This window comes from Magallana gigas, chromosome 5, assembly GCF_963853765.1.
Source record: "Magallana gigas chromosome 5, xbMagGiga1.1, whole genome shotgun sequence".
In the NCBI taxonomy this organism is placed as follows: domain Eukaryota; kingdom Metazoa; phylum Mollusca; class Bivalvia; order Ostreida; family Ostreidae; genus Magallana; species Magallana gigas.
Window position 1 is genome coordinate 29,884,412 of NC_088857.1, and position 20,409 is coordinate 29,904,820.

Below are 20,409 nucleotides of genomic sequence, written 5' to 3' on the forward strand. Positions count from 1 at the left end.
TAATATATCTATGTGACCAATTCCACCTTAACTTAAAAGACTTACTCAAACAAAGCACTGATATATATGGTGTGGTCTGTCGTTTTGGGTTGTTTTTTTTTTTGGGGGGGGGGGGGGGGGGTAGGTAGGTGAGGTTGCTTCGGGTTATTTTTTTTTTTCATTTTTACGGGGGGAAATTAAAACTCTCAATTCAAATAAATGCCGCTTTAAGATCGGGATTTAAAAAAGTATTCTAACTTTCAATAAGTGAATCATTAATCAAGGTTAATTTTAATTTTCTACGACAGTTTACCAGTATAAAGCGTATTACTACTTGTCTGAAAACAGATATGATGCAATTATTAATTACTATTTACAATACAAAGACGAAAACAAAATTATAACTTTGTTTACCACTGTGCTATATACCGTTAAAACTGACACAATAATTAATATTACGTTTTATATCATTAATGCACGACGTGAACTTTCTTGACATTGTGTCGTACGCGTGCGGTGCACGCCTTGATTAAAATGAAAACAGATCAGCAATTCATTAGTGCAACATCTGACGTGTTGAAAGCAGTCAATATGAGAATCCTGTTCACAAGTTTAATCTTTGTCTTCATAGATCATGCCTTCTGTAAATTATGGTAAGTCTTTTTTTGATTTACATAGAATGTATTTAATGACATATTTTAACCAGGGTTCCACGCCGGACTCTTTTATTACAGACATTTTTCCACATAACAGTTTCTGTTCTAAGTTGTGTTTAAACATACATGCAAGTACATTGTATGTATTTCTAACGATTTGCTTCTGAATTTATTCGTTATATATATTTCTCATGTACGTGAACCCTAAGTCTGGTATTCGAGGGTGAAAAACTAAACTTAAACTTGGTATCCGTATAAAAGCAGAATACTTTGAATATTTACATGTACTTGTAAACATATTTACAATAAAAAAGGGCAAAATGGGTATGAATATTTAATAATTGCAACTATATATAGTATTCAATTGGGTCATAAAAGGAGTTATTAAACGGATGGCTAGTTGTCTTTAATGAAATACATGTACTTTGACAACGCAGAGGTTCTGTCGCCTATGTCAATATGTGACATTTAAAGAGTTTTGTATTTCGTGAAGCCATATATAAAAACGGTCATAAGTTATAGTATCACATAGTTTACATTTGCGTCGGAACGAAAAGAAGGTTTGGGGGTAGACGAAACGTAGAAATTACTCCTTGAAAATCTGTAGCAAGACAATGGGAGGCGCGTAAGCTATATGTACATGTAAGCACTACATGTACCCTTCTTTTAAACTACGGTTTCCAGAACGTATTTTATATTCATTACTATGTGACAATTCTAGGAATTAAAGCAATTTGTCATGATTACAAAGATGAGCCGGATTGTCAATTCTGTCATTCGAACTCAGTTTGGTGAAATCATTTGCCACAACGATGTTGCAATATTGTAAATTCTACAATTAACACTGTTGCTGTTATTCAGATGATGTGTACATAATGTACACATTGCTACACCTTCAGAGAAAAGGACACAAGCGCACGTGAAAAGAATATAGTTATGCTGGTCTTTTTAGAATTAGAGAGAATGTTAAATTTATCTGTCAGAAGAGAAACATTTCCATTAATTAATAAAGCGAAGTTAAACAATAATAACAAAAACGCTTTATTGTGGAGTCAAAAAAATATTAACTGAAAGTTTTAAGGCATTTGTTACTGTTTATTATGAATTTACGTACGTGAGAAATAGAAATCATTAAACAGCTTAAAGGTGTTTCACGACCCATAATGACATCGTCATGTTGATTTATGATTTCATGTATGACCCAGATCCAACATTATCCCGATGTTTACGAATCCAGAAGCACTGCATGACCTGTTTAAACAGTTCTGTTACATGTACTTGAAGTATTAATATTAAAAACTATAGGAGCCTTCATAATCACATTTTTTCTTATCGATAGATTTATTTAATTTTTTTTACTTTTACTATAGAAATGTATTTTATAAAAAAAAGACTACGTTTTTAATCGCTAAATGTAAATAATTTATTTCAGTAACGCCAAATATTTTGATGTAGTGGGGAGGGTTGTTTTCGGAGAAGCCAGAGGAGAACCGATGGAAGCTAAACTCGGGGTCGCTTACACCATCATCAACCGAATACGTCACGAAGCGTATCCTAGCAACTTGTATTCAGTGATCTTTGAGAGAATGTCTAATGGAAACTACCAATATGAGACTTTGAATAGTCCTAACGACACGATCGAATGGCAGGAAGCTAAAATTCAGCAAGATCCGGAATACTCCGATGTTTTCCAAGCGACCGTGGACGCTCTTTGTCGCTGGAAGAACGATCCGACGGAGTGTGCAACTAATTTCTGCTCCGTTGATCCGTGCCCAGCTACAGATTCTAACCCATGGTGGCTAGCTGTGAAGAAAAGGAAACTCGGGGGTCTGTACTTTGTGTGTAGGGTGAGTGCGACTGCGCAATCGGATCGCCGATCACGTGGACGAGATTGGAAATGATGCAAAATCCTACCATCAGGATGTTTCCCAAACATGCAAAACATTGTAGAACTTATAGGAGGTTTTAGGTTTTTAGTAACTTCTAATGCACAGTATAACCTTATGAATTGTTTGGTTTTTGAAATACTTTATAGAATAGTCACAGAAGATGTGCATGGTGCATACCCGTTATATTCAAATAAAAAGTATTGGAATATCTTGCGTTCTATTTGAATTTTGGTTTTTTAGTATGTAAAGGTGAATTGCAGTATGTTAATTAACAATGTCTGAACAAATCCCTTTTTGATGACAACGATGTCTTGATGATTTTTATAAATAATTGGCAACGCCTATAAAAAAATCTCTCTCTCTCTCTCTCTCTCTCTCTCTCTCTCTCTCACACACACACACACACACACACACTCACACACACACACACATAGTAAGATTTACTTACACACAAATAATCGCTGAATATATAAATTCTTTAAATGTTTATTATGTGCGTTGAATTTTGAAAATACAGTTGGTTTTACATGAAATACAATAAGAACAAAAATGTTTCCCTGATGTTTTGAAAGACGCCATTTTCCACTGATATCAACCCATGAAAAGATCCACGAATTCTGAAAAGATAGTAATATATAACCTGATAACCTTCGTTTAGTTTATTGTTCTTTTAAATGAAGATTGAATACAATGTATATCTCCTTTATCTTCACTCTGTACTACAATGATCAGGTTATTGAATAAAGTTAAGCTTTCTATTGTAAATTTTGTGAATAAAAGGCTCAGTATTTATGGGGGGGGGGGGGCTGGCGTAGTATATAACTTCAATTTCACTCCTCATTTCCTTATTTTCTTATCAATTTTTTACATACTCCCAAAAAAGTGGGGGCCCAACTCCATGATAATTCAATTTTTTATATGTAAATTTTAAAATTTGTTGCTGCGAGAAAAAGTGCCCCCCCCCCCCCCCCCCGATGCTACGTGCCTGTGTAGCTCTGACAAAGGTTGAAACGTTCTGATAAGAAGACTGTTACCTTCTACTTGAATTTTGCCATCCCCGTTGGCGTCAGCTATTCGAAAGAATTCCTCTTCTTCTTCAGCTGAAAATTCTTCGCCATATTTTCTCAAAGCCTTGGCGAGTTGTTCCTTATTCAAGTAACCATTGTTTTTTGTGTCAAACTTTTTGAAAGCTTTTTCAAGCTGTCTTCTATCGTGTTCTTTGGAAAGCAACTTTAGTTTCATTGCCTCGAAAAACTCTTTATATCCCATGTAACCATTACCTACAGGGAAAGAAACATGGGTGAATCTATGATTACTGTGATTTCATTAATATTCAAGGGTATCAATTTTCTAAAAATTGTTTTAGATAGTCTTAAAAATGTCACGTGAATTACAGTACATATAGTAAGATATAGAACTAATTGGACACATTAAAATTCTGCAAATCTATACGATTAGTGCATGATAATAAATCACCCCTAATTGCACAGAAATAAGCGTTGTCGTGCATTGAAATATTTACATGTTTGATCAATTAATGATAATTATGTCTGTAATATTGTGTACACTTATCAAAATCTGTACGCAGTTAACACACCATCTTTATCTGTTTCTGACATCCATGACGTCACTTCCTCTCTGGTCGGGTTTATACCAAGTAGATGGGCACCCCTCAAGATTTCGTCAGCACTCAATTGGTTATCACCGTTTGTGTCGATGGACCGGTAAACTTTGCGTATTTCTGGGGAAAAAATATACATGAAAATGATTAAACTACACGACAACACCGAGCTACCGAATTCTTCATACAGTAAAACTTCCTTAAACTTGCAGGACAATATTTTCCAACAACACGTCGACTTTCAGGGTCATTTTAATTGAACGTTATTTTAATTATAAGAGCTTCAAACGTTTTGAAGATTGGTATTTAGTAGATGATTAACCTTTTTTCTCCTCAACTGTTAAATCTCGCTCCCCTATTGCTGCTAACGCCTCTGGATCCATGATCTTTGCTGTAATTAGAGGATAATACATTAAGAAGTCAAATTATTTTTGTAATCCGCCCATTTAATTCAGCATTCAGTTTTTCTTCTTTTTTCGAAAAAAGCAGTCAAAATTTAAAGAATTTTTTTTTTAATGCGAATGGGTTGGCCTTGGTGAAAATAATCTGCACTTTCGGAGGTAAATTAATTAAGCTCGTCAAGATTATCTTATCGATAATTGTAATCAAGTAGAAAGTATTTTGTTGAATTTCAAAACAGATTAACAAATCGTTGACCAGTGACGGACTTAGTAACTTAGCGGGAGATTAGTGAGGGATTAAAATGAACCGGACATTTACACAGACACAATGAAGATTCACGCTTCATTTGCGTGGTCATATCAACATAAAATATAAAGCACTTATAGTAAATGTACGCTGTTTAGAGAGCTTAAAGGGATAAATTGTTGAATGTTTATCAATAACTAAAAAATAATATTTTCATAACATAATTATACTCGAGGTATTTGTCTAGTCTCAAGAATATGTGTATTTTATTTTCTCTCAATGAAACCATCTGGTGAGTAAAGGCATGTTCTTCTATGGCGAAAAAATAACAAACAGCTTTGAATTATTTTGGTTTTCTTTTCTTTGGATCATTAGCAGGGAAAACTGGCAGCGGACAGTGCAGATAGATGGACACATATTCTTACATATTAATTGCATTTTCATATCAAGAACATAATTAACTATAATTACAGGTGTACATTTGTATACTACGTATATTCAAGTTCAGTTTTACTGATTGATAACATAAAAATAAGTTGAGTATACAAAATATATACTTTCTTATCTTGATATATCTGAAACACGTGTAAACGTTTTGTTTATTTGTACTCTTACAATGATGTTAATGCACTTAAACAACTTAATAGCAATGTACAAAAACTACGCCAATTATTGTATAGAAGGCATACTACTGTTCGAATTAAGCACTCTCCATCATACACTCTACACTAGATATAGTATATTCAACTGTACTCCACTTACCACTGACGTGCATATATTTTACTATTATAGTGGCGTCGAAGGCATATTGAAAGTGGAGGGGGTGGGGGGGGGGGCTAGACTATTCGGAAACAGATATCTTGACAAGCAAAAAAAAGAAGAAAATAAAACTTACTGATATGGTTAGGTAAATGTCCAACTTTGCAAAAAAAAAAGCCCCCCCCCCCCCCCCTCCCCGCCGGTTCCGACGCCTATGAATTACTACTGACATACTACAATACAGGAATTACTACTTATTTACTTATACTAAGTATAGTATACTAACTACTAACTATATTACTAACTTTAGTTACTATACTTATTAAACTTTCGTTTCAAGGTATAACGTTTTTTGTGAATCGATAGAGGTTGATAGTTTTGAATTCATCGAACTAAAATACTTTTAATTCATGTCAAATTACTTTTGCTACCCGCAATACTTTTACTATGACTTTCAGTGTAGTGTACTTTTTACTCTTTAGTTTGATATTTAAGTTCTGCTCGTACTTTAAACATATTAAAGAATAAAAGCAGGTAGTAAAAATGTATAATACACGTTTCGTATTTTAGCTATGATTCATTTATGTCTGTACAAAAATGTTACCTGTATAAGCATTACTTGAGAAATATCATGTTGGAGAAGGCTAGTTTTAATTAGCAAATTATTAATGATTATGAATATTATGTTATATTCAACTGTCTCACCTTCTCTTTAATGTCAATCACAACCTTCCCAAACGCTGATTACTTCATTAATAATTCACCACAAATGTATAAATTCCAACTGCCACTAAGCAAGGACCGAGGTTTTTTTTTCTTCCTTTAATATCCTGCCCGTTTATATATTTCGGCATGGCGTGAATTAAGATTAATCTTTGATAATCTGTTATTTGGAGACGCGGATTCTTTAAACCGACTTAAATGGGTAGTACAAACAAAGTTACACTATAAAAAAAAGTCATCTTGACAAAGATTATTCGGATAGACCGAAATTGCTGTAAGATGTGTTTTGTTTTTTTATGCCATTCAGTCAGCTGAAAAAGTGCTGAATATTTACTTACGGCTGACTGCATGGCAGGGTGTTACCATGCTAGTAAAGTTTCCAGAACCCTCAGTCCACATTCAGTTGTTCAGTCCACATTCAGTTGTTCAGTCTACATTCAGTTTTTCAGTCAACATTCATTCAGTTGACACGTTTGGCACATCTTCATCTTGTGATGTATTTCTTTTAAGACAGGTCACCGGTTGGTTATACATAAAGGCTGACATTGGTAATGTTTAATAGAGAATTTATTTTTAGGAGTTTATGTCAATGAACAGATAAAATTATTTTAGATACTGTAAAGCAACTTTTATTCGCGTAAGAGAAATATTCGCGAAATGCACGTAGTGAATATTTCTCCCCGCGAACTTCTCTTTGCCGTATGGGTGTTGCATCAAGACGGGTGTGGATAAAGCGTGATCGCGAAAACTAGTCGTTGCGAACAAGTTTATCTCCGGTGAATCGCGAAATAGAATCGTCGCGAAAAGTTGGTTTAAAGTATAATTAAATATTATTTTGATTGAACCCAGTATTCCAATTCGCTATGCATGTGATCATGACAATAAAAATTCTCTCACATGAAACCGAAAATAGCTAGGATATTTTTATTTTCATGTTGGAGAAATTTTTATCTATGCATGTCAGCATTTTTAAAATACACAATTTTGAAAAATAAAATGCGTGTTGACTTTTTAAACTGTCGTAAATAAAGAGGTTTGTGGATTTTTTAAAACATCAAAACTGACTTTTATACTTCTTTTGATTATCTTGCACCTATTTTAGGTTTTTGGTGTTTTTCGTATTTGGTAGTGCATACCTCCGACATTTATTTTAATTCACTTCGTCTTTATATAAATTAGTGCTAAATGAAGATTTACGCCATTTGCCACCACTTTGTTAAACTATTTAAGTTAATACGAGCATTCATTGTTCCATTAAATATGTTCTTTTTAATTTGTTGATGCGCATGCACTAATATTTGAATAGACAATCACTTTGCTCATTCACTTGACAGACTCAATAGGAAAAAAAAGGAAAGAAAAAAAGATCTAATCAGTCCTATCAAAATAAACAATTGGACCACGTTGGGATTGAGTTTCTTCAAAGCTAGATAGAATAGATAAAGATAGAGGACACTTCTCATGCACTGTCGCCCTGACTGACAACTAAGAACTCAGAAGATAAAGAACTAGTCAATTGAAATAAAACAGTCGAATTTTATCGATTTCCTTTCATTCGCAGTGAAGCGAAGTTGACCACGGCGCACATATAAAACAATAGAAGAACTAAAATGCGTTAAATTTCAAAATCTTATATTTTTTCTTCCAAATTGATACTTCTAAATGAAGATTATGGACGCTTTATGTAAATTAATTTTTTATAAACGTTACCAAATTGAAACGTCTGTGGATTATTCTAAATCTATGAAAGATTAATAGATCTTCTATGGATGTAAAGACGAGATGTTTTATTTCTTGTTTATTTCTTCTTAACATTTTGCCAATAACACATTCAACAAGTAAGTATCAATGTTTAATTACTGACCGCATGTGCATCTCTCTCTCTCTCTCTCTCTCTCTCTCTCTCTCTCTCTCTCTCTCTCTCTCTCTCTCTCTCTCTCTCTCTCTCTCTCAAACAAGTTAATGATTTGATTGTATCACATTTCGCGAAGGCTCATTTAGAAAATCGGCTTATATACGTAGTACACATTTTTAAACTTTAGCGTGCGTGAAGTATTATCTGTGTGCGTATTATTAGACCAGAATTAATCCATTAAATTGTGCTGCAGGGGTCATAATACACAAAGTGTCATTAAGACCTCTATACTTTTAAAAAGCACTATTATTTTGAGAGCCATAGGGTCAACTAAAATTTTACAGAAAAAGTTTCGTTGCCTTTTGAATCAATTAAATGTCTGCATTATGAGAGGTACCGGATAAAGTGCATTTGAAGATTATCAAAAATCAACAATTTAAAACAATTAAGGCTAATGCTGTTTTCAAATGTTCAAGCTATTTAAAATGTAATTGAAAATATCACGATAATTTATTTCAATGGAATATGGATATGGTTTCGCGGGAAAATTCTTTTTGTAAAGACTCTTATTCAGTTTGCTTATTCTCTCAAACCATTAAAATACATTATTATACTTTCATGTTAAATACTGGAATCTGACTGGTTTTTTATACTTTCATGTTAAATACTGAACTCTGATTGGTTTCGACGCAGTTGATAATCCGTTCTATTACCCTCAGCGTTAGCAACACACTTAGCAATGGGTAACACAACGAATTGTTACATGCGCGTAAATTATGCGCGTACGGTTCGCCGTAGAATTCACGTCATTTCTATATGAAAGCAGTAAAAACATTCTCTAAAATTAAGACATTCAGTATAATAAAATAAATAGGGCCTGTTTGGGAGGATAACAGTTGAAATTGACACCCCTCGAAAACCATTGTCAACCTCCGCTTCGCGTCGGTTGACAATGGTTTCCTCGGGGTGTCAATTTCAACTGTTACCTTCCCAAACAGGCACTATTTATATAATGGTACATGATGTACAGAATTGTGTTAATTGCGTTAAATCGTGATGTCAAGGGTCCAATAAATTATATTTAATATTATTAGACAATATGGTGATATATGTCCGTTGAACATATATAGACACAACATACGCTTACAGTTAACGCTTTAACTGTATTTTACGATTGATCAAAACTTAAAGTCCACTGAAATTACGTAATGCAATGATTTTTACAAAAAGGGTGCGAAGAAAAATCATATTATTGAGAATCAAAATTTGAACTTGACAATACAAGTTTTTATTCTTAATAATCTGAATTTTTTGTAACTGAGAGATATTAAGGTGGTTCAATACATCAATATATTATTTGATGGATCCATAAAGAATCGTTTTTTGAAATATAATTACAAAAGAAAGAGACCAAATTTTTTTTTTTTTGTATTTTTTAACAGAAAGCGGAAAACTGATTAACTGTAACTGAACTACCGGTATATTTTTTACAACGATTGAAAGACAAGTTCTACCACTTATATTAATGTCTTTCGTTGGGACGGATGTTAGCGCGAGGGGGTCATTGGTGTGGGAAAAAGCCAGAGTGTCCGGAAAAAACCGAAGCGGGCGAACACCATAGCCTTTCACATACAATACTGTCGATCACGGGGATTGCACTCGGGTCGCAGCGGTTAAAGAGATTTCATTATCCACTGCGCTACTCGGACAACCAATTTATTAACTGTCACTCGCGTTAAGCAATCACCATACAATGAATTGAAACGGAATTGTGAAATTTAAGTAAAATTGAAAAATCTTAAGTTCGAACCGATCCCGAACAAAATTATATAAAATCGCAGTTTCTCACAATTTTACAAGATGGTAAATTGTAAAATGGTTTGCAAATTCATTGATCTTATCATGCATATCGCGTTTTCATAGTAAACTGCAGTTTGCTTGTAAAACTTCAAAGTAATGTACGTAAGAACTATAAGATGGGTGCTTCAGGTTTGTCAATGAATGAAATTATATTTATTTGTTTTTAATTAATTATTATAATCATTTTCGTTATTGATCTTTTAACCTCCTAAGTATGCGGAACTTCCGAAACCACAGTTGGTGAATCTGATCCAAATTCCTTCCAAAATTCCGTTGGATCCGGAACAGGTAAAAACCATTCTGTTATCACGTTTCCCATGACCATTTTGCGGCATGTTTAATCAAATTTGTTATTTTTAAAAAACATTGAAAAAATATTAACTTTTATTGTTTTTGTAATGACAGATGTCGGGTACCTAATAGAAGACCCAAACTACCAAGTCCCGTGCTGTGGTATTGTGAACAAATGGGAATTTTATGCATTCCGAACCGGGAATTTAGAATGTCAAATATGGAGGAAAAATTCCGCGAACGAGTACATGTTAGTGGGAGAAAATGTGATAAACCGTGGAAGTAAGAATATTTGATAAACAAAAATAAATAAACCTGTTTAATTTTAAAAGTAATAAAAAAAAGTTATAAAATTTATAAACCAATTTGAAATTGTGATGGATTGTAAGACTTATATTATAACTATTCAACATTTTAAAGAATAAATTGACATTGTTATTGAACTCATAAAGACTTTAAGTACATGTAAGGTAGCTTGACGAAACATTTAGGATGGAAATATATCTGCAATATTTTCCAGGTACTGGAGAATACCTATACACAGTTCCGTCCACCAATTCCATCAGTGTTAAACCTGGGGACTATGTAGGATGGTAAGTAACCTTAAACGAAATTAGCCGTATATCAAGACATTTATATATATCAAATATAATTTGTTGAGTATTTAATTTTTTCATATTTTATACAGACTAGCTTTTTTTTTTAACTTTTCTCATTTTTAGTGAGCAGATATATTTTACATAGATATATCAGATAGTCTTATAGGCTAGCAAATTACCTGAAGTTGAATTGAGTTTTCTAAATTAAGAAGGCTCTATACTCGTGGCCAAATTCAGACTGTATCAATCTCCTTTCGACAAAGAGCTCTATATAAAAATATCTCAAATGTAAAACGTGCTTTATATGGATCTTTTCTTTGCTAAATAATAGTTTACAAATAAACAAAAACTATTTCAAAATATTGGGTAGATCTGATGGTACATGTAAGTTAGTTCACCATCCAGTTTTCTTAATGGGACACAATCCTGTTTGGCAAAACCATTAACCTTTGCATCGTGTTTAAGAAAAATAAATGGTTGTTGATGATATTCAGGTACACAAGTACGACAGAAATGATTTCATATAATACCGGAAATAGTTACCCGATTCTAAACAGAAGAAAAACCAGTCTCGGAGACAGAACTGCCGGCGACCTCGTAGACTGGAGCACCACTGGTCCGCAGACTTCCGGAAGTAATCGTCAATACGCCATCAGGGCGATCGTAAAACAAGGTAAGCTGATTATATAGCTTGATAAGTAGTTTCAGAGTGTGTTTCATGGTTTTTTTTTTAATTAAAGAGACATGTACATGTATCAGCCAATACTGCGTTTTAACTCGTGAGTTTTTGTTCTGTCTTGTTCGCTTATTAAACCTCGGAACTTTGCTCTTAATTGTTTTTGCCTACTAAATGGTCACAAAATTCTGCCGTAGAATTTTCAGGTACTGCAAGGTACATGTAATTTGCAAAGACCCCATATGAGTTGTAAACATTTTTTAAAAAAATAGTCATATGGAAAAGAACCGAAAAAAACAAAAGAAATTGTTTTTAATTTATCGTTATACCATTAAGCAGTACATGTATATGTATATAAAACTAACCATTACAATAGTATTGCAGAAGCAATACATGTCTTCCACCGGTGATGTAACTTAACCCCCCCCCCCCCCCCCCCTCGTAGTTTTTCCCACCGGAAAAATTGGCCTGGTATAGATCCCTTTTTAGGGGGAAAAAGCGCCCCAGAATATCATTAATCAGTCTGGAGTTTTCCCCCAGACAATAAAAGCGCCCTTGTATATTTAAATAAACAACCCATAAAAAGCTAATAATAAACGATTTGAGATAATCGACGCAATTTAACAATAATGCCATGAAAGTAGAAATAATATTCACCCCGCCCAAAAAAAAACAAAATAAACAAAACAACAAAGCATGTACATGTACAAAATGTCATCCAAATCCAATTGTTCTACGTAATACCAATGCCCGATGCAGACTGTTACGTCAAGTCAAATAACCCAGAACTTTAATGATCTACTTTCAAACTTTGGATGAGATTTTGCGGCATTTCATTGTTTCTATTTTCACCCAAAAACAATGCATTTAATAGAATTCAAAACATGTCAATAACATGTCATTCCTTTATCACTTGCTTTGTGATTTCTATTCAAATGCATTTGGCACTCGTACCTTTGTACTTTTAAATGATTTCTTTTTTTTGTAATTTGGACGGAACAGAATCAAAACCAAATTATCCAGGTTGATATAATACTTAAAGCTATATACATGTATTTGCCGTATTTTTCACCGATTTTAAAGAAAGAAATGTTTGTGATTTTTCACCAAGCTACATAAGTTAATGCATTAACTTTCTGCACTTTACAGTTAAATTCAAATATATTTAAAAGCTAGTATTGAACATAGTTTCTATTTATTTATTTTTAATCCGGACCGGACTGTTTGTAATATTCAGTTTGAAATATTCATGATCACGTGATGTCGCAAGATTTTAAAGAATGTAAACGAGAAATCAACGCGAAAACATGGTCGGCATGTTGTTATTCGGAGCAAAAAAGAAAGATAGATATAAGAACTGTTTTGAGTCGACGTTTGACATGTATTTCATTAATTATCTGATTAGTTGTGAAAATAATGGTCTAAATGTCTATTAATATTGTTAACGTTTATTGTTCTGAAGAAATAAATAATAAATAAATCTGTTTTCACTTTTTATTTTTGTAAACAAACTTGCTATCATACCTCTTCCCTCATGCTGTTTCTCTCGATTTTTTTCCTCGCACATGGGCAAATCTACACATACGTTATTCATTTATAAATATGCATAAGAAAATAGTCTTTTTGCGAGAAGGTGAAATGAATATTTCTCATTGAATAACCTAAGTCCTCAATTAACACCTATAAATAATCTGTCGGTTGCGTTATGTCACAATGTTTTCTTTGATGTACAGCTTATCACACTGACAAACTTTGGGTCTGCATTCCAGCAAAACGAAAATAGCGTCAAATACAGCACAAATAGCTATAAATCTAATGAGAGTTGCTAGTTTATCATTTTCATATTTAATGGTATATTTGGACCCCTATCTCATATATTCACCGCACTGCATCGTCAAATTAATCACCTTTCTTTTAATTAAATTGCGGACGAAAATCTAAATAAAGATACATTGTATACTAGTAAGTTGTTTAAACTGAACACGCCTACGAAGATAAACCAGAATATTACCGTTTCAAAAAGTCATAATCTAAAATGAATAATTTTAATACTTACATCACTGTAGTCTATTTAAATCAAAATAATGAATATTTCACATAAATTATCTATAGGCCTACTTTAAATTCTGTTGCATGGAATAAGATTATTTGTCTTTGACACAGGTAACACTCCCCAATTTTCATTCGGGACTTCCGTTACTGTGACGGTTCCGGAATCTACAGCTTCCGGTGCCGCAGTATACGTGTTTACGGTGACGGACGCCGACCCCCAGGATACACTCACCATGGAAATGGTGTCCACAGACAACTCTTTTTTCAGCCTCGATATTAATAACAGTAAATATAATTTTATTCAATTTATAATCTTAATTTTTTTTTCAAATGGCGGACTACGTGTACAATGTAATATGATGCCTTAAACAAAAAAAATTTGCATGTGTTAGCGATTTTGGTATAATTCAAAACTCCATTCAAATAACTCTTGCATAATATATGTTTCGTGCAGTCATGTACTTATGAAAAATATTACATGATAAATGAATACATTGCAGGATATCGAGTCCATATACTTGTAATCAGCGAGATCATTTGACTTCTACATGTTTGTGCATCAATCAGGTTTTTTTTTCAATATTCTAGAACAGATTGTAACAACACAGTCTGATATACCGGACCAGGCCTCTTACGTCATGGAGGTCAAAGTTTATGACGATTGTCGTCTTACTCAAACTGGAACCGTGACGTTAACAGTGCCTAATACGGTAAATTATACTATAATCCGCCGAACCCAAAATATCTTGGACTCATGAAAAAATAAAACACTCCAACCAGCACAGAGCTTGTCAAGAATTTTAGTGCACCAAAAACCTCTCTTTCAAAGTTAAAACCATTTAAAGAGAATGTTCTAAGTATAATTGTGTATTTACAAGACAGAATCAAATATACCCATTGTTTGAACCTTAATTGTTAAACTGAATGAGAGACCAAGTATATGTTTTATAGGCGCTAACGATAGACAATCTGCCCAGCAACGGAACTGTGAAGGAAGACGAAACTGCTGAGCGGAAGTTTCTGGATTTGACTGTGACCGAATTGCATGATGGGTACACGTGCACGCTGACCACCTCGAACGTCCCATTTATTGTCAAGCAAGTGAACACTGCCAACCCAAGTAAATAAATTATCTCGAAATCAAGACTGACACTTGAAATGTTCAACTTTTTATGGTGTAGAATTTCATGTTCACGATCTGATTAGAATATATGTGGTTTCATGTTTCATAGGCATTTTGTCAGTGAATTGAACCTGATAATTGTTAATTATTTTAATTTTCATTTAAGTAGGGAACAAGATTAAGATATCAGTTTGTGTACCGTTATTGAATTACATGTTACAAATATTTTTTTTCTTAATTAATCGATTTTTAATACAATATCTGACATGTTTTGCTGCCAGAACGTAAGCTCAATTTGTTAAATCCATCACACTTTTTCATGTCGGTAAAAGATGGAAGTTATATTATTTGTCCTGGCATAGCGTGAATTTTCTTATAGTAACCAAAGAAAACACCTGCGTTGGCTAGAGTGGGCATCTCCATGGGCAAATCTAGGGGGGGGGGGGGCTCCCTTAGCAAACAAAAACATCTCTCAGACCAGCCCCCCCCCCCCGGAAAGTTTATGGATCTGAGCATGAACTCGTAAACTAATTCGTCTGAAAAATTCCTAATTCGTACGAACAAATAACTTATCCGTCCATACAAGTAACTTATTCGTACAAACAAACAACTTATTTGGTCGAACAAAAAACCTGTTTGTCCGAACAAATCCTAATTCATCAGATCAAATAGCTAATCCGTCTAAATAGATTAGATTCATTTTAAGAGAGGCTCTCGGTAACCATTGAGAATTATCTTTAAAAAAGACCCTTCCACGCCCCCTTATATTTGTTTGAATTTTTTTTTTATTAAATATGAAACAAAGCTAACTCTCCTATCAATTTCATTTCTATAGTAAAATACACACAGCAAACGTTACATTAAATTTTTATTTATCCTGAAAAAAGAACAAATAAAGGATTAAAATTGAAGTGAATTTTCAAACTAAAAAGTTTTCCTTCACAAAATAATAATAATACGGTTAAAGTTTGTGAAATCGAGTTTTATGGGAAAAGTTATCGGCATCGGTCAGCCATTTTATATACCTATAAGAGTCATCTCTCTTTGTTCAGCTTACGGGGTGTACCTGATAGACTGGCCTCAACTGAACTACACCAAAACATCAAGTTACAGCCTGTCCATAGACTGTGAGGACGGAAGAGCCACAGCCACTGGGACGTGCACAGTAGACGTCATCGAAAACAACGACCCGACCATTGACAATACAAACTGTGCGTACAATAAAGTCACGTATAACGTCTGTAACTCATAAAACTAATATAAGATTAATTTTCAAATTAAAAATAAAACTAGTTAACTAAGAAAATTAATATAAAAATATGCATTTTTGAATATATTTCGTTCTTCAATCAGAATAAACAGGGGTTTTTTTTATCAGACCCGTGTGTTCCTATTCCTCTATTTTTTAAGGGGTTGTGTCAATTGATGCGTTGACAGCCAAAGCAAGTGACGTCATATTTACTGTGAGTACGACTGACTCAGATAGTACACAACTGACATATTCTTTATCCTGCACCCCGACTGGTTGTCCATTCGATATACTCAATAGTAAGTAACACATACTACAAATAAACTGTGATATAAATTAAATGTCGTCGAAATGTGTAAAGATAATTATGGTACATTACACTTTTATGATTTTTTAATGATTGAAATTAACATGATTTAGTTAATTTCACTATTCATTCGTCTGAAATAAACGTAGATACATGTAATCCCCATCTATATCAGTGTATAATAACTCGTTTATTAGAAGTAATCTGCATCCTAATTCATAAAAAGGCAAGCAAATTCCGCCATTTTGGTACGTTTTATCTCAACCGGAATTTGCTAGTTTGTTTTATGCAAAGACAAAAATATTTTTTTTAAAAAGAAATGTTTTTCTATTAATTTAACTGAAATGAAATAAGAAAATATAATTTAAAACAAGTGTACTTTTTAAGTTTAGTCACTTCCGGTCGAGACAAAGAGCTTATGTTAGAGGCGACTTGCTGTCATGTTGACTTTTTGGTGAATAATTTTGTTTTCCTGTGCACCAATTTAGATTGGAAGCCTTTAATACTAGTAACATGTATATGTAAACTTTCGATCAATTTTTGATCAGGCATTTTCGTGCCATTCAATCTGTAGATGGCTACACTGGAAAAGTGGTTTTAACCGATCGTCTGTTGCGACACACGACGGCGGGATATAACATTAACGTCATAGTCTCAGACGGATGGAATACCGTGGGACCGAGTACTATTGACGTCACAATAACTAGTAAGATTACAGTAGCAAATCAATGAAAATTTCAAAACCCAAGAGTTATGTGATGTTTGTAGTCATATTGTACTACTGTGAGTGAAGAAATACTGTACATATAAACTGAAGTAATTTTCATGTATTGTTTTTCTCTTGACAAAAGAATTTGTTTAAAGTAAAATGCTTTTGCGGTCTTAAGTGGGATTGAAAAACGAGTTATATGTGAAAGAGAAAAAATATTGTAAATATAAAATGAAAGCTAAATCAACCGTATGATTTTGGAATAAAAACATTTTGCATTATGGCTTTAATTTTCCTTTAAATGAAATGTCCATTTGGCAAATACATACTAAGCTTTTTCAAATGATTGTAGATATCAATAATGACCCGGTTTTAACCAATCTCCCCGATTCCATTAATGTATTGGAAAACCTACCACTAGCTACATCCGTATTCCAAGCCTTCGCCAACGATACAGACTCGTCCGATCCAAAGGTGTTCCGAGCGTCCTTTGATAAAGAATGGGCCGCTCAATATTTCACAGTGAATAGTTCAAGTACGGTACCGTTACAAGTACTAACTTTTAAGGTGTTGATGTGAAAATTTATCGTTTTTTATTTGTTCATAGCAATTATTTAATTCATTGATCCAAATATTAACTTGGTCTGACATACTCAGTAGAGTAGTCTAGCTTTAGCACAATAGTTGACCGTGACTTGGGTTTAGTGCCTTGTGAATAAAGTATGAATTTACTGTTAGTAGTTAAATGCTATTTCAAAAAGTTCATTATATAGAATATGTCCGTTAATATTTTCATTGAAATAGGCTATTTTATAAATCAATACCCGTTTAAATACTTGAATTATAAATCTCAAACAATACCATCTATAGGTGCTATAAATGAAAATGATTTAAGCCTAAGCAATGTTCCAGCTGGCAAAATCTTGACTCTACGTTACTAGAGTAACTTGAAGTTACTGTCACCCTGCTTCTTTGTTCTAGCTGGCATAGTATATACGTCTAGCTCAGACAACATCAACTACGAGGTTCTCCCCAGTCCGCCATCTTTCCTGATGTACATCACGGTGACTGATGGGAAGTGGTACGACACGGACCATCTGTCTGTTCAGATTCAGAACGTGAACGAGCATCCTGTGTTCTCTCAGACCCATTACTCAAGTTCACGGACTGAGGGAGCGGTATGTGTTTAAGGCAGAAATAAACATATTGCATCGTAATTAAGAGGAGTAGCATATTTTGTTGCTGGCGATGTATTGAGTTACGTTACATTTCAAACGTATTAAACTAACTAATGGTGCCAAAAGATGTTTAAATGCAACTCAAAACAATTTTTTTTATTTCGGGGTGATTTATTAAGGAAAGTTATCAATTTTTTTTTTTAGTAAAAAAAAAATATTTATTATATTTTATAGTAAATTTTCAAAAATATTTTGTCATTCCTTATATAATCTGTTTTGTAATTTTCTTAGGGTGGCAGTAGCTTCCCGACCATCAGGTACGAAGTGTCCGATCCTGACAGTGCAGATACAAAGACGTACTCTTTGGACTGTGGTAGCGATACAAACCGGTTTTCCATATCATCTTCTACCGGAACAATTAGCTTTCAAGGGGACTACAACCTGGACGACGGGGTGTCGCCGAGCGAAGTGAACTGTACCTTGACGGTCACAGATGCTGACGGTCTAAGCGACAACTGTACTTTAACGCTCCATGTCCGCCATGACAATGAATTCACTCCGGCCTTTGCACAATCAAGCTACAGTCTGACCGTCCAATCGTACGAAATAACCGGACAAATTGTACAGACCATCCAAGCTGTTGACCAGGACCTCTCCTCTCACGGTCACGGGAAATACTCCTACTCCTTGGCCCCCAATGACCGGTTCGACGTCCTCCAAAATGGCAGCATCTACGTAAAGAACGTTACCGATCTCTATGATACCGCGGCAACGTTTACTTTATCCCTCACTGCCACCGATCAAGGAGGTAGCTCTGCATCAGTCCCTGTTGTCGTAACCGTACCAAGGTACGCTACAACGATAGCCCCAAGCTATGTCGATCGTCCGTATTACTTCTTGGATAAGTCCACCGATATGGCCTGGTTCATACCGGCGTTGGTAAGCGGACTCCTCTCTATGATCTTCTTCGGCGTCTTCTGCTATAAGTGTGTTGTGGATTGCAAATGCAGGAAACCGAAGTGTGATTGCTGGTGAGTAGTTTTTGGTTATCAGATATACCTGATTTTTGATTGAAAAAAACACGTTGCTAAATTTTTAATAGTAATTTTTTGATAAAAAGAGGTAATTATGCAAAAATCAAATTGAATTGCAAGTAAACGGAAGAAAATTTGGCGACCTAAACCTGTCCAGGTAGTGTTACCAAAACCGAAAGCCCTGCCGATGGAAAAACCCAAGCCTAAAGAACCACCTATTAAACCAAAACCTGCCAAAGAAAGATCGGCTCCAAAACCGGAAATAAAGCATTGGACAAGGGTTCGAACCCCTGCTGAAGAGAGAGGTACATCATTTTCATATTATACAAACCTTGCTTGATATAAAACGGTGAAACTGTTTATGCGAAATTAAGTATAGAATGACAACCAGTAGTTTCTGAATTGTTTGCTTGTTTGTAATCTTTTTTTCTCAGGTTTCCACTTGGGGAATGCTAATACAGTAACGTATTAGTCTTAAATCATTAATAAAAATGCATTTTATTACTTTCGCAGCTGATTTATCATCACCAGTTTACAGAGAAAGACCTCAACCTACACAAAACCGAGATTCTGAAAGATCCATTCCAATTCCCGCAAAGCCGTACAGCCCTCCCCCATCATACTCCTCACCCACCGCCGACACATTCACTCTCTTGTCACGTGATTATTTGGGTGCTGACCAGAGCACGTTCATTGGGGATAGGGGCTACATTGAATTTGATGCACAGAAAAGACCCCAAGGGAGAAAGACATACGAGTTCTGGACAGATATGACAAATGAATATGTATAATGTTTTACGTATACTATTAATGTTGAATATTATTTATTTTGTAATGTTATACTTACACACACGAAAAGTATTAATTATGTCCAGAGTATAGAGTGAACAACGGCCTATGCGTTCAGTGTCTATAAGAGTCTCTTGAAAAAAAAAACAACGAAAGTTTTTAACCAAATAATTAAGAACGATTGGTATTGTATGGAACCACTCACAAATTATGAAGTTTAATTTAATCTTCGAACAATCTCGTCTTTAGCTCTGATACTCATACAGTAAGTTTACTTTTTTACACGACTAGAATTAAAACTATAACATAATTATGCAGTGCGTTTTTATTTGCATAAATATTCATTTGTTCGACAGGTGTCTCATTGAGTACATTTTTATGATAAGATTTAAATCAGTTTAAAAGAATACTT

General features: G+C 34.2%; 3 protein-coding genes across 3 annotated transcripts; 2 read left to right on the forward strand and 1 right to left on the reverse strand.

Moving 5' to 3' along the window:
* Nucleotides 1-471: 471 nt before the first annotated feature.
* Nucleotides 472-2,671, forward strand: LOC105347390 (spore cortex-lytic enzyme). Its single transcript, XM_011456460.4, has 2 exons — nucleotides 472-632; nucleotides 2,068-2,671. The coding sequence occupies exons 1-2, from the start codon at nucleotides 514-516 to the stop codon at nucleotides 2,534-2,536; spliced, it is 588 nt and encodes a 195-aa protein (XP_011454762.3). The 5' UTR covers nucleotides 472-513; the 3' UTR covers nucleotides 2,537-2,671.
* A 345-nt stretch (nucleotides 2,672-3,016) lies between these two features.
* On the reverse strand, nucleotides 3,017-6,415 carry LOC105347389 (uncharacterized). Its single transcript, XM_011456459.4, has 5 exons — nucleotides 6,258-6,415; nucleotides 4,468-4,536; nucleotides 4,122-4,265; nucleotides 3,559-3,804; nucleotides 3,017-3,141 (listed from the first exon to the last, which is right to left on the reverse strand). The coding sequence occupies exons 2-5, from the start codon at nucleotides 4,526-4,528 to the stop codon at nucleotides 3,116-3,118; spliced, it is 477 nt and encodes a 158-aa protein (XP_011454761.3). The 5' UTR covers nucleotides 4,529-4,536; nucleotides 6,258-6,415; the 3' UTR covers nucleotides 3,017-3,115.
* Nucleotides 6,416-7,893: 1,478 nt separating this feature from the next.
* On the forward strand, nucleotides 7,894-20,307 carry LOC105318011 (cadherin EGF LAG seven-pass G-type receptor 2). The gene is made up of 16 exons (XM_034456603.2): nucleotides 7,894-8,113; nucleotides 10,204-10,278; nucleotides 10,396-10,563; nucleotides 10,802-10,874; nucleotides 11,375-11,553; nucleotides 13,720-13,893; nucleotides 14,197-14,318; nucleotides 14,560-14,728; nucleotides 15,784-15,942; nucleotides 16,142-16,279; nucleotides 16,862-16,993; nucleotides 17,349-17,531; nucleotides 17,978-18,174; nucleotides 18,466-19,205; nucleotides 19,329-19,513; nucleotides 19,722-20,307. Exons 1-16 carry the CDS (start codon nucleotides 8,041-8,043, stop codon nucleotides 19,997-19,999), a joined length of 3,045 nt encoding a protein of 1,014 aa, XP_034312494.2. The 5' UTR covers nucleotides 7,894-8,040; the 3' UTR covers nucleotides 20,000-20,307.
* The last annotated feature ends 102 nt before the right edge of the window (nucleotides 20,308-20,409 follow it).